At 42.5% G+C, this 13,656-nt stretch overlaps 1 protein-coding gene across 1 annotated transcript in view; it reads right to left on the bottom strand.

Annotated features, from left to right (window-relative positions):
- Positions 1 to 13,656, bottom strand: part of LOC133624468 (coiled-coil domain-containing protein 40-like) — an 84,884-nt gene that overhangs the window by 56,326 nt on the left and 14,902 nt on the right. The window contains exon 6 of the mRNA XM_061988040.2: positions 4,976 to 5,195. Coding sequence (XP_061844024.2) covers positions 4,976 to 5,195 — 220 coding nt within the window. The remainder of the gene's footprint in view (positions 1 to 4,975; positions 5,196 to 13,656) is intronic.

The following is a 13,656-nucleotide window of genomic DNA, read 5'->3' as shown; positions in this document are numbered from 1 at the left end:
CTCACCGCACGTCACTGATTTAGATTTAGATCCGAGATTGAGATTTAACATTTGAGTTTCAATGTAACATTTAGATTTAGACTAAAGTTTTAGATGTAATAATTAGATCTAGATATAACTATTTAAGTTTAGATTTAATATTTAGATTTAAAATATAGGTTTCTATTTAATAATTAGGTTTGGAGATAACATTTAGACTTAAGATTTAGATTTTAAGATTTAGATTTACCTATAGATATACTATTTTGAGTCAACATTTAATTTAAACTTAAATGTGATGAACATTAGCTAAATATGAGAAAAGTGAGTTAAATCTGAGAAAAATGATATATATCTGAGATATATAACTGCTAGAAAAGTGTGACTGAACTTTTACATTTGGCACCCCATATACATCACCATGGCAACATACGGCAAGCACTACCTGATGAATACGGCCTGATACAAAACAAAAAGTTTTAGTAACAGTGAAAAGCAGATCCAGCAAGTAGTACTATTGCTCGTGCCATCCACCCATCCATCTTCTTTCGCTTATCCGAGGTCAGGTCGCGGGGGAAGCAGTCTAAGCAGGGAAGCCCAGACTTCCCTCTCCCAAGCCACTTTGTCCAGCTCCTCCCGGGGGATCCCGAGGCGTTCCCAGGCCAGCCGGAAGACACAGTCTTCCCAACGTGTCCTGGGTCAGGTCGCGGGGGAAGCAGTCTAAGCAGGGAAGCCCAGACTTCCCTCTCCCAAGCCACTTTGTCCAGCTCCTCCCGGGGGATCCCGAGGCGTTCCCAGGCCAGCCGGAAGACACAGTCTTCCCAACGTGTCCTGGGTCTTCCCTGTGGCTTCCGGTAGCCCGAACCACCTCATTTGGCTCCTTTCGATGTGAAGGAGCTTTACTTTGAGCTCCTCCCAAATGACAGAGCTTCTCACCCTATCTCTAAGGGAGAGCCCCGCCACCCGGCGGAGGAAACAAAATTTTGTCCGCTTGTACCCGTGATCTTGTCCTTTCGGTCATAACCCAAAGCTCATTACCATAGGTGAGGATGGATCAACCGGTAAGCTCCTTCTTCACCACAACGGATTGATACAGCGTCCGCATTACTGAAGACGCCGCACCGATCCGCCCTCACTCGTGAACAAGACTCCGAAGTACTTGAACTCCTCCACTTGCGGGCAAGATCTCCTCCCCAACCCGGAGATGGCACTCCACCGTTTTCCGGGCGAGAAACATGGACTCGGACTTGGAGGTGCTGATTCCCATCCCAGTCTTCACACTCTGCTGCGAACCGATCCAGTGAAAGCTGAAGATATTGGCCAAATGAAGCCATCAGGACCACATCATCTGCAAAAAGCACAGACCTAATCCTGCAGCCACCAAGCCAGATCCCTTTAACGTCCTGACTGAGCTTAGAAATTCTGTCCATAAAAGTTATGAACAGAATCGGTGACAAAGGGCAGCCTTGGCGGAGTCCAACCCTCACTGGAAACGGGTCCGACTTACTGCCGGCAATGCGGACCAAGCTCTGACACTGATCATACAGGGAGCGGACCGCCACAATCAAACAGTCCGATACTCCATACTCTCTGAGCCCTCCAAACAGAACTTCCCGGGGGACACGGTCAAATGCCTTCTCCAAGTCCACAAAGCACATGTAGACTGGTTGGGCAAACTCCCATGCACCCTCAAGGACCCTGCCGAGAGTATAGAGCTGGTCCACAGTTCCACGACCAGGACGAAAACCACACTGTTCCTCCTGAATCCGAGGTTCGGCTATCCGACGTAGCCTCCTCTCCAGTACACCTGAATAGACCTTACCAGAAAGGCTGAGAAGTGTGATCCCACGATAGTCAGAGCATACCCTCTGGTTCCCCTTCTTAAAGAGTGGAACCACCACCCCGGTCTGCCAATCCAGAGTTACCGCACCCGAGGTCTACGCGACGTTGAAAAGTCTTGTCAACCAAGACAGCCCCACAGCATCCAGAGCCTTAAGGAACTTCGGGCGGATCTCATCCACCCCTGGGGCCTTGCCACCAAGGAGCTTTTTAACTACCTCGGCAACCTCACCCCGGAAATAGGAGAGCCCACCACAGATTCCCCAGGCACTGCTTCCTCATAGGAAGACGAAGTATTCCCTCCACCGATCCACAACATCCGCAGTCGAGGTCAGCAGAACACCATCCTCACCATACATGGTGTTGACAGTGCACTGTTTCCCCTTCCTGAGGCGGTGGATCGTGGTCCAGAATCGCTTCGAAGCCGTCCGGAAGTAGTAGTCCTAAACAAGAAATACAAACTCCAAACATAATAAAACAATCACTTGCCCTACAATCCTAAAATGCAGAGAAATGGGATGTGCATATCTTCTCTTTTGTATTAAGAATAAATCATAATCCTCACGCAGGTACAAAATAAATAAAAAAAACTAAAGGTGGGCGCAAACTCTCACCTATGGTAATGAAGTGTGGGTCATGACCGAAAGAATAAGATCGCGGATACAAGCGGCCGAAATGAGTTTCCTCAGAAGGGTGGCTGGCATCTCCCTTAGAGATAGGGTGAGAAGTTCAGTCACCCGAGAGAGACTCGGAGTAGAGCTGCTGCTCCTTCGCTTGGAAAGAAGCCAGCTTAGGTGGTTCGGGCATCTTGTGCGGATGCCTCACAAGCGTCTCCCTAGGGAGCTCCTCGTTGCACGTCCCACTGGGAGGAGACCCCGCGGCAGGCCAAGGACCAGATGGGGGGGATTGCATCTTCTATCTGGCCTGGGAACGCTTCGGGATTCCCCAGGAGGAAGTCACTAATGTTGCTCTGGAGAGGGAAGTCTGGGGGTCTCTGCTAGAGCTGTTGTCCCCGCGACCTGATTCCGGATAAGCGGTTGAAGATGGATGGATGGATGGATGGGCGCAAACAAGCATCTTTTTGTGACGTTCTCGCAATCTCTGGGCTTTAAGTTGAATGTCAAAGTTGACCAACTTCTTGGTTTATGACAACAACCTTCTACTATACATGCGACTTAGACTTAGACTTACTTAGACTTCCTTTTATTGTCATTCAAATTTGAACTTTGCAGTACAGATAAGAACACAATTTTGTTGCATTAGCTCATGGTAGTGCAGGATAAAATAGCAATAAGGTGCAGATATAAATAAATAGTGAGTGGCATGATTTATCATCTAGCATGAACTTTTACCAACTCAGAGGCAAAGTAGCGGTTCATTAACTCAGTATGTTAATAACTGCTTAAGATATTTACCTAAAGCTAACAGTAGTTCTGTGTTAGCGCTAATAATAACAATATTGCTAATACTTGGTTTAGCAGGTTATGACATGTAGATAGATAGATAGATAGATAGATAGATAGATAGATAGATAGATAGATAGATAGATAGATAGATAGATAGATAGATAGATAGTACTTTATTGATTCCTTCAGGAGATTTTCCCTCAGGAAAATTAAAATAAAGTATTGTTGCCGTCCTTGAGGGTGCATGGGAGTTTGCCCAACCAGTCTACATGTGTTTTGTGGACTTGGAGAAGGCATTCGACCGTGTCCCTCGGGAAGTCCTGTGGGGAGTGCTCAGAGAGTATGGGGAAACGGAATGTCTGATTGTGGCGGTCCGCTCCCTGTATGCTCGGTGCCAGAGCTTGGTCCGCATTGCCGGCAGTAAGTCGGACACTTTTCCAGTGAGGGTTGGACTCCACCAAGGCTGCCCTTTGTCACCGATTCTGTTCATAACTTTTATGGACAGAATTTCTAGGCGCAGTCAAGGCGTTGAGGGGATCTGGTTTGGTGGCTGCAGGATTAGGTCTCTGCTTTTTGCAGATGATGTGGTCCTGATGGCTTCATCTGGCCAGGATCTTCAGCTCTCACTGGATCGGTTCGCAGCCGAGTGTGAAGCGACTGGGATGAGAATCAGCACCTCCAAGTCCGAGTCCATGGTTCTCGCCCGGAAAAGGGTGGAGTGCCATCTCCGGGTTGGGGAGGAGATCTTGCCCCAAGTGGAGGAGTTCAAGTACCTCGGAGTTTTGTTTCACGAGTGAGGAAAGAGTGGATCGTGAGATCGACAGGCGGATCGGTGCGGCGTCTTCAGTAATTTACCGGTCGATCTACGTTCCCATCCTCACCTATGGTCATGAGCTTTGGGTTATGACCGAAAGGACAAGATCACGGGTACAAGCGGCCGAAATGAGCTTCCTCCGCCGGGTGGCGGGGCTCTCCCTTAGAGATAGGGTGAGAAGCTCTGCCATCCGGGGGGAGCTCAAAGTAAAGCCGCTGCTCCTCCACATCGAGAGGAGCCAGATGAGGTGGTTCGGGTATCTGGTCAGGATGCCACCCGAACGCCTCCCTAGGGAGGTGTTTAGGGCACGTCCGACCGGTAGGAGGCTGCGGGGAAGACCCAGGACACGTTGGGAAGACTATGTCTCCCGGCTGGCCTGGGAACGCCTCGGGGTCCCACAGGAAGAGCTGGACGAAGTGGCTGGGGAGAGGGAAGTCTGGGCTTCCCTGCTTAGGTTGCTGCCCCCGCGACCCGACCTCGGATAAGCGGAAGAAGATGGATGGATGGATGGATGGATATTGTTGCCGTTTTTGGATGTTTTTAAAGGGGTTTGTTTATTCGCGCAATAGAGGACTACCCATCAGCTTAATTGTGAGCCACATGTCATTGCCGTACGTATATCTTTGAATGCAAAAAAAAAAAAAGAAAGACATGTCGTCTTGTCTTAGAAATGGATTGCGAATGATGGGCAAAATTGTAAAATAAGAGCCGTACCCCTTTCAGTGCAAATGGAAGAATAGGGCCCTATAAGAGCCCAGTTGAGGATAATGGCTCTATTCTGATGCATATAGCCTTGGATATAAAGTAGCATCTGTGGATGTTTTGAAACAAAGATATACTCAACAGTTAATGCTGGTCTTGAGTTTATGTTTGATATGTAAAATCCTAAATACTTACAGTATTCCAAACACATTCCAGAGCAATGAGAGAGTCTTACCCTCGGCCTTGGTCTTGTTACACTGATTGGTGATACTGGAATGACAAGCCTTAGTCGCCATCAGTTGATCCTGGACTTGTCTATGTTTACTTTCAGCCAAGACCTTGGTCTGTTGTTGGTACTCCAGCCTTGTCTGGAGTCCTTTTAGTCTTTCTTGCTCCCTGAACAACTTGACAAATATTTCTTCTGTTTTGCTTGACTCTGCCTTGTCATCCGCTGTCTACACATAAAACAAAGAGCAACATTATTAGACTTTTAGTTTGAAAAAAAACATAACACTTTTGAAATGTATTACATTAAAAACTAGACCCATTATTATTTCTAGAAAAACATTATACCACAGACCATGTAGAACACATTTATGATGTTCTGCTTTCTAAAGTACTCATAATTAACATCACATGTGTGATGTTACATTTGTTACATTAGCAATTCCTAGTAAATGTGCTTAGAACATACAGTACAGGCCAAAAGTTTGGACAAACCTTGTGTTTTCTTTATTTTGATGACTTTGTAGATTGTCACTGAAGGCATCAAAACTATGAATGAACACATGTGGAGTTAAGTACATAACTCCACATGTGTTCATTCATAGTTTTGATGCCTTCAGTGACAATCTACAATGTAAATAGTCATGAAAATATGGAAAACGCATTGAATGAGGAGATAATGTGTCCAAATAATTGGCATGTACTGTATAAATGTAAAATGATTTAAGCAGTATTAAGTATATTTTCTTTCCATTTTTAAAAACACAAATAGCGTACACCTTGGACTTGGACTTAGACAAACGTTATTGATCCACAAGGGAAATTGTTCCACACAGTAGTTCCGTTACAAAGGGGGGAAAGTGAAGTGAAGTGATTTATATTTATATAGCGCTTTTCTCTAGTGACTCAAAGCGCTTTACATAGTGAAACCCAATATCTAAGTTACATTTAAACCAATGTGGGTGGCACTGGTGGGTAAAGTGTCTTGCCCAAGGACACAACGGCAGTGACTAGGATGGCAGAAGCTGGGAAGCTGGAACCCTGAAGTTGCTGGCACGGCCACTCTACCAACCGAGCTATACTGCCCCAGTAAGGATGGAAAGGATAATGCAGGTATAAAGTAGACTAAAATTATACCATAATAGCAATATAAAGATAACATATTTGTAACATTTACATATTATATATACAGTATATAATGCATACTGGTATATTATATTTTTATATAATATATACAATATATAACAAATCCCAATTACCATGTACAATATTACAGTATATTTCATAGCTTTTTTTTTTAAAATATTTTATTCAAGAAATATAGTAAGAATGATTGATATTTGACATCCTATTAAAGTATTATAGTTACAAAGGTTTAAAATGACTTTTTGTGGTTAAAAACAACAACAAAAAACTGTCATGACAGGTTTGGACTTTATTTTAATTTATGTTCTGCGCTTTGTATTGTTTCCTTTCCAGTACTTTTTTCAGATCCACTTCTTGTTTGTCTCCTTTTGCTACCTTCTCTTCAGCCTGAGAGCGAGTTCCTCACCCCGTCCCTGATTGGCAGTCAGGGCACACTTGTCCCTTGGTCTAGAGTCAGGATGCTTAGTTCATACTGTATGCCAGCCCTGTCTTCTGGACTGCTTTTTTTTTTTTTTTTTATCATTGAACAATTCCAAACTGCACTTTGCAAGTTAGTTAGTATGAGGTACAGTCGTGGTCTAAAGTTTACATACACTTGTAAAGAACATCATTAAAAAACATTTGTTGTTTAGTACAGTAGCATCGCTAACCCAACAAGGGACTCCTCCCAATAGCTCCACCCACTCGGCAGATGACTTTATGAATTTCTTCAATAAGAAAATTGAACTCATTAGAAAGGAGATTAAAGACAACGCATCCCAGCTACAACTGGGTTCTATGAACACAGATACAACTGTATCTACGACGGATACTGCAATACAAAATAGTCTCTCTCTTTTTGATGAAATAACATTAGAGGAACTATTACAGCGTGTAAGTGGGATAAAACAAACAACATGTTTACTTGACCCACTTCCTGGGAAACTTATCAAGGAGCTTTTTGTATTAATAGGTCCATCAGTGCTAAATATTATAAACTTATCACTTTCCTCTGGCACTGTTCCCCTAGCATTCAAGAAAGCGGTTATTCATCCTCTGCTCAAAAGACCTAACCTTGATCCTGACCTCATGGTAAACTACCGACCGGTGTCCCACCTTCCCTTTATTTCGAAAATCCTCGAAAAAATTGTCGCACAGCAGCTAAATGAACACTTAGTGTCTAACAATCTCTGTGAACCTTTTCAATCCGGTTTCAGGGCAAATCACTCTACGGAGACAGCCCTCGCAAAAATGACTAATGATCTACTGCTAACGATGGATTCTGATGCGTCATCTATGTTGCTGCTTCTTGATCTTAGCGCTGCTTTCGATACCGTCGATCATAATATTTTATTAGAGCGTATCAAAACACGTATTGGTATGTCAGACTTAGCTTTGTCGTGGTTTAACTCTTATCTTACTGACAGGATGCAATGCGTCTCCCATAATAATGTGACCTCGGACTATGTTAAGGTAACGTGCAGAGTCCCTCAGGGTTCGGTTCTTGGCCCTGCACTCTTTAGCATTTACATGCTGCCGCTAGGCGACATCATACGCAAATACGGTGTTAGCTTTCATTGGTATGCTGATGACACCCAACTCTACATGCCCCTAAAGCTGACCAGCACGCCGGATTGTAGTCAGCTGGAGGCGTGTCTTAATAAAATTAAACAATGGATGTCCGCTAACTTCTTGCAACTCAACGCCAAGAAAACGGAAATGCTGATTATCGGTCCTGCTAAACACCGACATTTATTTAATAATACCACCTTAACATTTGACAACCAAACAATTACACAAGGCGAATCAGTAAAGAATCTGGGTATTATCTTAGACCCAACTCTCTCGTTTGAGTCACACATTAAGAGTGTTACTAAAACGGCCTTCTTTCATCTCCGTAATATCGCTAAAATTCGTTCTATTTTATCCACTAGCGACGCTGAGATCATTATTCATGCGTTCGTTACGTCTCGTCTCGACTACTGTAACGTATTATTTTCGGGTCTCCCTATGTCTAGCATTAAAAAATTACAGTTGGTACAAAATGCGGCTGCTAGACTTTTGACAAGAACAAGAAAGTTTGATCATATTATGCCTATACTGGCTCACCTGCACTGGCTTCCTGTGCACTTAAGATGTGACTTTAAGGTTTTACTACTTACGTATAAAATACCACACGGTCTAGCTCCGTCCTATCTTGTCGATTGCATTGTACCATATGTCCCGGCAAGAAATCTGCGTTCAAAGAACTCCGGCTTATTAGTGATTCCCAGAGCCCATAAAAAGTCTGCGGGCTATAGAGCGTTTTCTATTCGGGCTCCAGTACTATGGAATGCCCTCCCGGTAACAATTAGAGATGCTACCTCAGTAGAAGCATTTAAGTCCCATCTTAAAACTCATTTGTATACTCTAGCCTTTAAATAGCCCCCCTGCTAGACCAGTTGATCTGCCGTTTCTTTTCTTTTCTCCTCTGCTCCCCTTTTCCTTGAGGGGGGGGGGGGGGGCACAGGTCCGGTGGCCATGGATGAAGTGCTGGCTGTCCAGAGTCGGGACCCGGGGTGGACCGCTCGCCTGTGCATCGGCTGGGAACATCTCTGCGCTGCTGACCCGTCTCCGCTCGGGATGGTGTCCTGCTGGCCCCACTATGGACTGGACTCTTACTATTATGTTGGATTCACTATGGACTGGACTCTCACAATATTATGTCAGACCCACTCGACATCCATTGCTTTCGGTCTCCCCTAGAGGGGGGGGGGTTACCCACATATGCGGTCCTCTCCAAGGTTTCTCATAGTCATTCACATCGACGTCCCACTGGGGTGAGTTTTTCCTTGCCCGTATGTGGGCTTTGTACCGAGGATGTCGTTGTGGCTTGTGCAGCCCTTTGAGACACTTGTGATTTAGGGCTATATAAATAAAGATTGATTGATTGATTGATTGATCATGTCATGGCTGTCTTGAGTTTCCAATAATTTCTACAACTTTTTTTTTTTTGTGCTAGAGTGATTGGAGCACATACTTGTTGGTCACAAAAAACATTCATGAAGTTTGGTTCTTTTATGAATTTATTATGGGTCGACTGAAAATGTGAGCAAATATGCTGGGTCAAAAGTATACATACAGCAATGTTAATATTTGCTTACATGGCCCTTGGCAAGTTTCACTGCAATAACGCGCTTTTGGTAGCCATCCACAAGCTTCTGCTTGAATTTTTTACCACTCCTCTTGACAAAAGTGGTGCAGTTCAGCTAAATTTGTTGGTTTTCTGACATGGACTTGTTTCTTCAGCATTGTCCACACGTTTAAGTCAGGACTTTGGGAAGGCCATTCTAAAACCTTAATTCTAGCCTGATTTAGCCATCGCTTTACCACTTTTGACGTGTGTTTGGGGGTCATTGTCCTGTTGGAACCCCCAATTGCGCCCAAGACCCAACATCCGGGCTGATGATTTTAGGTTGTCCTGAAGAATTTGGAGGTAATCCTCCTTTTTCATTTTCCCATTTACTTTCTGTAAATCACCAGTTCCATTGGCAGCAAAACAGGCCCAGAGCATAACACTACCACCACCATGCTTGACGGTAGGGTGGTGTTCCTGGGATTAAAGGCCTCACCATTTCTCATCCAAACATATTGCTGGGTTTTGTGACCAAACAGCTGACATGACATGGACAAAGATAAGACCTTCTGGAGGAAAGTTCTGTGGTTCTGTGGCACACATCAAAAGTGGTAAAAGAATGGCTAAATCAGGCTAGAATTAAGATTTTAGAATGGCCTTCCCAAAGTCCTGACTTAAACGTGTGGACAATGCTGAAGAGACAAGTCATTGTCAGAAAACCAACACATTTAGCTGAACTGCACCAATTTTGTCAAGAGGAGTGGTCAAAAAATTCAAGCAGAAGCTTGTGGATGGCTACCAAAAGTGCCTTATTGCAGGTAAACTTGCCAAGGGACATGTAACCAAATATTAACATTGCTGTATGTATACTTTTGACCCAGCAGATTTGCTCACATTTTCAGGAGACCCATAATAAAGAGTTGTAGAAATTATTGGAAACTCAAGACAGCCATGACATTATGTTCTTTGTAAACTTTTGACCACGACTGTACATGCTAACTTAGTATTAAGAGTCATCTAACAACTCTGCTCTCTTGTTGTTGGTAAAATAATGTCTTGTCCTCAAAACACTAGTTGTGTGTACAACTAACTGGACATACACATAATAAGTCCAGCTTTATTACATCACTATAGGTTCCAGTTTGTCTTGGTACAGTCTCTTGAGTTTTTCTTTTGTACAATCCATTTTAATCCAGTTTGTTGCTCACATTACCATGTAAACAAGGTTTACAGCCATGTAAACAATAGGTTTAGCCAGTGGTCCCGCAATGCATTGCAAAAATACGTTCCCTTTTGAGCCCTATACATCACTTAGGGCAGGGGTAGGGAACCTATGGCTCTGGAGCCAGATGTGGCTCTTTTGATGACTGCATCTGGCTCTCAGATAAATCCGAGCTGACATTGCTTAACACGATAAGTAATTAATAATTCCGCTGGTAATCACAGTGTTAAAAATAACCACGTATCAACCAGACTACAAAGCCATTAGCAAAACCATACAGCACCAGAAGTCGCATTAATGGTAAGAAGTATTTTATTTTTTATTGGTTACCTTCAGTATAGCTGTTATCAAAAATAAAAAGAGAGTTATTATACCGTATTTTTCGGAGTATAAGTCGCTCCGGAGTATAAGTCGCACCGGCCGAAAACGCATAATAAAGAAGGAAAAAAACATATATAAGTCGCACTGGAGTATAAGTTGCATTTTTGGGGGAAATGTATTTGATAAAACCCAACACCAAGAATAGACATTTGAAAGGCAATTTCAAATAAATAAAGAATAGTGAACAACAGGCTGAATAAGTGTACGTTATATGCAGAGGTGGGTAGTAACGCGCTACATTTACTCCGTTACATCTACTTGAGTAACTTTTGGGATAAATTGTACTTCTAAGAGTAGTTTTAATGCAACATACTTTTACTTTTACTTGAGTATATTTATAGAGAAGAAACGCTACTTTTACTCCGCTACTTTTATCTACATTCAGCTCGCTACTCGCTACTAATTTTTATTGATCTGTTAATGCACGCTTTGTTTGTTTTGGTCTGTCAGACAGACCTTCATAGTGCCTGCGTTTCAACAAATACAGTCACTGGTGACGTTCACTCCGTTCCACCAATCAGATGCAGTCACTGGTGACGTTGGACCAATCAAACAGAGCCAGGCGGTCACATGACCTGACTTAAACAAGTTGAAAAACTTATTGGGGTGTTACCATTTAGTGGTCAATTGTACGGAATATGTACTGTACTGTGCAATCTAATAATACAAGTTCCAATCAATCAATCAAAAGTGTGAAGGAAAAAAGACTATTTTTTATTTCAACCGTACATCCCGTCAAAAGCCTAAAGACTGACTGCACAGTTCCTGTCTTCACAATAAAAGTGCCGCTCCATCGCGCCTGCGCTTTCTAAATAAGAGTCTCCGAAAGCCTGCGCAAACAAGCTAGCAAGCTACGGAGTTGGCCGCCAATGTATTTCTTGTAAAGTGTGTAAAAACGAATATGGAAGCTGGACATATAAGATGCCAAAAGCCAACCACTTTCATGTGGTATTAGACAGAAAGGAGGAACTTTTTTTCTCCTCCATTTGAAAACGTGGACGTTTGTCATCACTACTGTCTGATTCCAATCAATGCAAGTTATCAGAATCAGGTAATACACCAACTTATATTCTTGTCTTCATGAAAGAAAGGAATCTATATGTGTTAAACATGCATGTATATTCATTAAAACACTATTAACATGTAAACAAAAGCGGCAAAAAAAAAAAAAAAAAAATTATATACTGTATATATCAATGTATGTATATATATATATATACACACACACACACACACACACATATATACATATATATATATATATATATATATATATACACACACATATATATATATATATATATATATATATATATATATATATATGTGTGTGTATATATATATATATATATATATATGTATATATGTGTGTGTGTGTGTGTGTATATATATATATATATACATATATATATATATATATATATATATGATATGTGTGTGTATGTTACTCAGTACTTGAGTAGTTTTTTTACAACATACTTTTTACTTTTACTCAAGTAAATATTTGGGTGACTACTCCTTACTTTTACTTGAGTAATAAATCTCTAAAGTAACAGTACTCTTACTTGAGTACAATTTCTGGCTACTCTACCCACCTCTGGTTATATGAGGCATAAATAACCAACTGGTATGTTAACGTAACATATTATGGTAAGAGTCATTCAAATAACTATAACATATAGAACATGCTATACGTTTACCAAACAATCTGTCACTCCTAATCGCTAAATCCCATGAAATCTTATACATCTAGTCTCTTACGTGAATGAGCTCAATAATATTATTTGATATTTTACGGTAATGTGTTAATTATTTCACACATAAGACGCTCCTGAGTATAAGTCGCACCCCCGGCCAAACTATGAAAAAAACTGCGACTTATAGTCCGAAAAATGCGGTACTCTAAAAATGTTGGTCTTACTTAAAAATGCACGCATTTAGTTGTGTTCAGTGTTAAAGAATATTATATGGCTCTCACGGAAATACATTTTAAAATATTTGGCTTTCATGGCTCTCTCAGCCAAAAAGGTTCCCGACCCCTGACTTAGGGACTTCTGTGAAGGGACCATAATAGGACATTTAAGTGGACCATATCAGGATATCAGGGCAGCACGGTGTGACAGGGTTTAGTGCATGTGCCTCACAATACGAAGGTCCTGAGTTCAATCCCGGGCTCGGGGTCTTTCTGTGTGGAGTTTGCATGTTCTCCCCGTGACTGCGTGGGTTCCCTCCGGGTACTCCGGCTTCCTCCCACCTCTAAAAACATGCACCTGGGGATAGGTTGATTGGCAACACTAAATGGTCCCTAGTAGAGATGCGCGGTTTGCGGGCACAACTGCGGAGTCCGCGGATTATCCGCGAATCGGGCGGATGAAATTTAAAAAAATTAGATTTTATCAGCGGGTCGGGTCGGGTCGGGCGATTAAAATAAAAAAAAATTAGATTTTAAATAGATTCAGGCGGGTGGCAGTTAAACCAATTCGGAAATATGATGTAGCGGCTAGCTACGGGGTGTTAGCCAATGGCTTTGGCTGGGGGGCGGGACTTCCGGGCAAGTTAGGGAAGTGACGTTGTTGACAGGAAGTGTTAGTTCGAGTTTTGCCGGGAAAGAGGGGAGACGCACATTGGAGCTGTTGTGTGGTTACATTGCATCTTATTACAATAAATACGAGACAAAACGAATAAGTCTATGAGCCTACGTTCCTGGGAACATTACAATATATACATAGTTAAATGTTGTTACCCACATACGAAAAACGAGCAGGCACCTGCTGCATATGCCACAACAGAAGAAGAAAAAAAAGAGAGATGGACACTTTTACGGAGCGGAGAAGGCCCCCGACGCCTC

Source organism: Nerophis lumbriciformis, linkage group LG27 (assembly GCF_033978685.3).
Source record: "Nerophis lumbriciformis linkage group LG27, RoL_Nlum_v2.1, whole genome shotgun sequence".
Lineage (NCBI taxonomy): Eukaryota > Metazoa > Chordata > Actinopteri > Syngnathiformes > Syngnathidae > Nerophis > Nerophis lumbriciformis.
The sequence above is the reverse complement of the archived record's forward strand: the minus strand, read 5'-3'. Positions and strand labels throughout refer to the sequence as shown.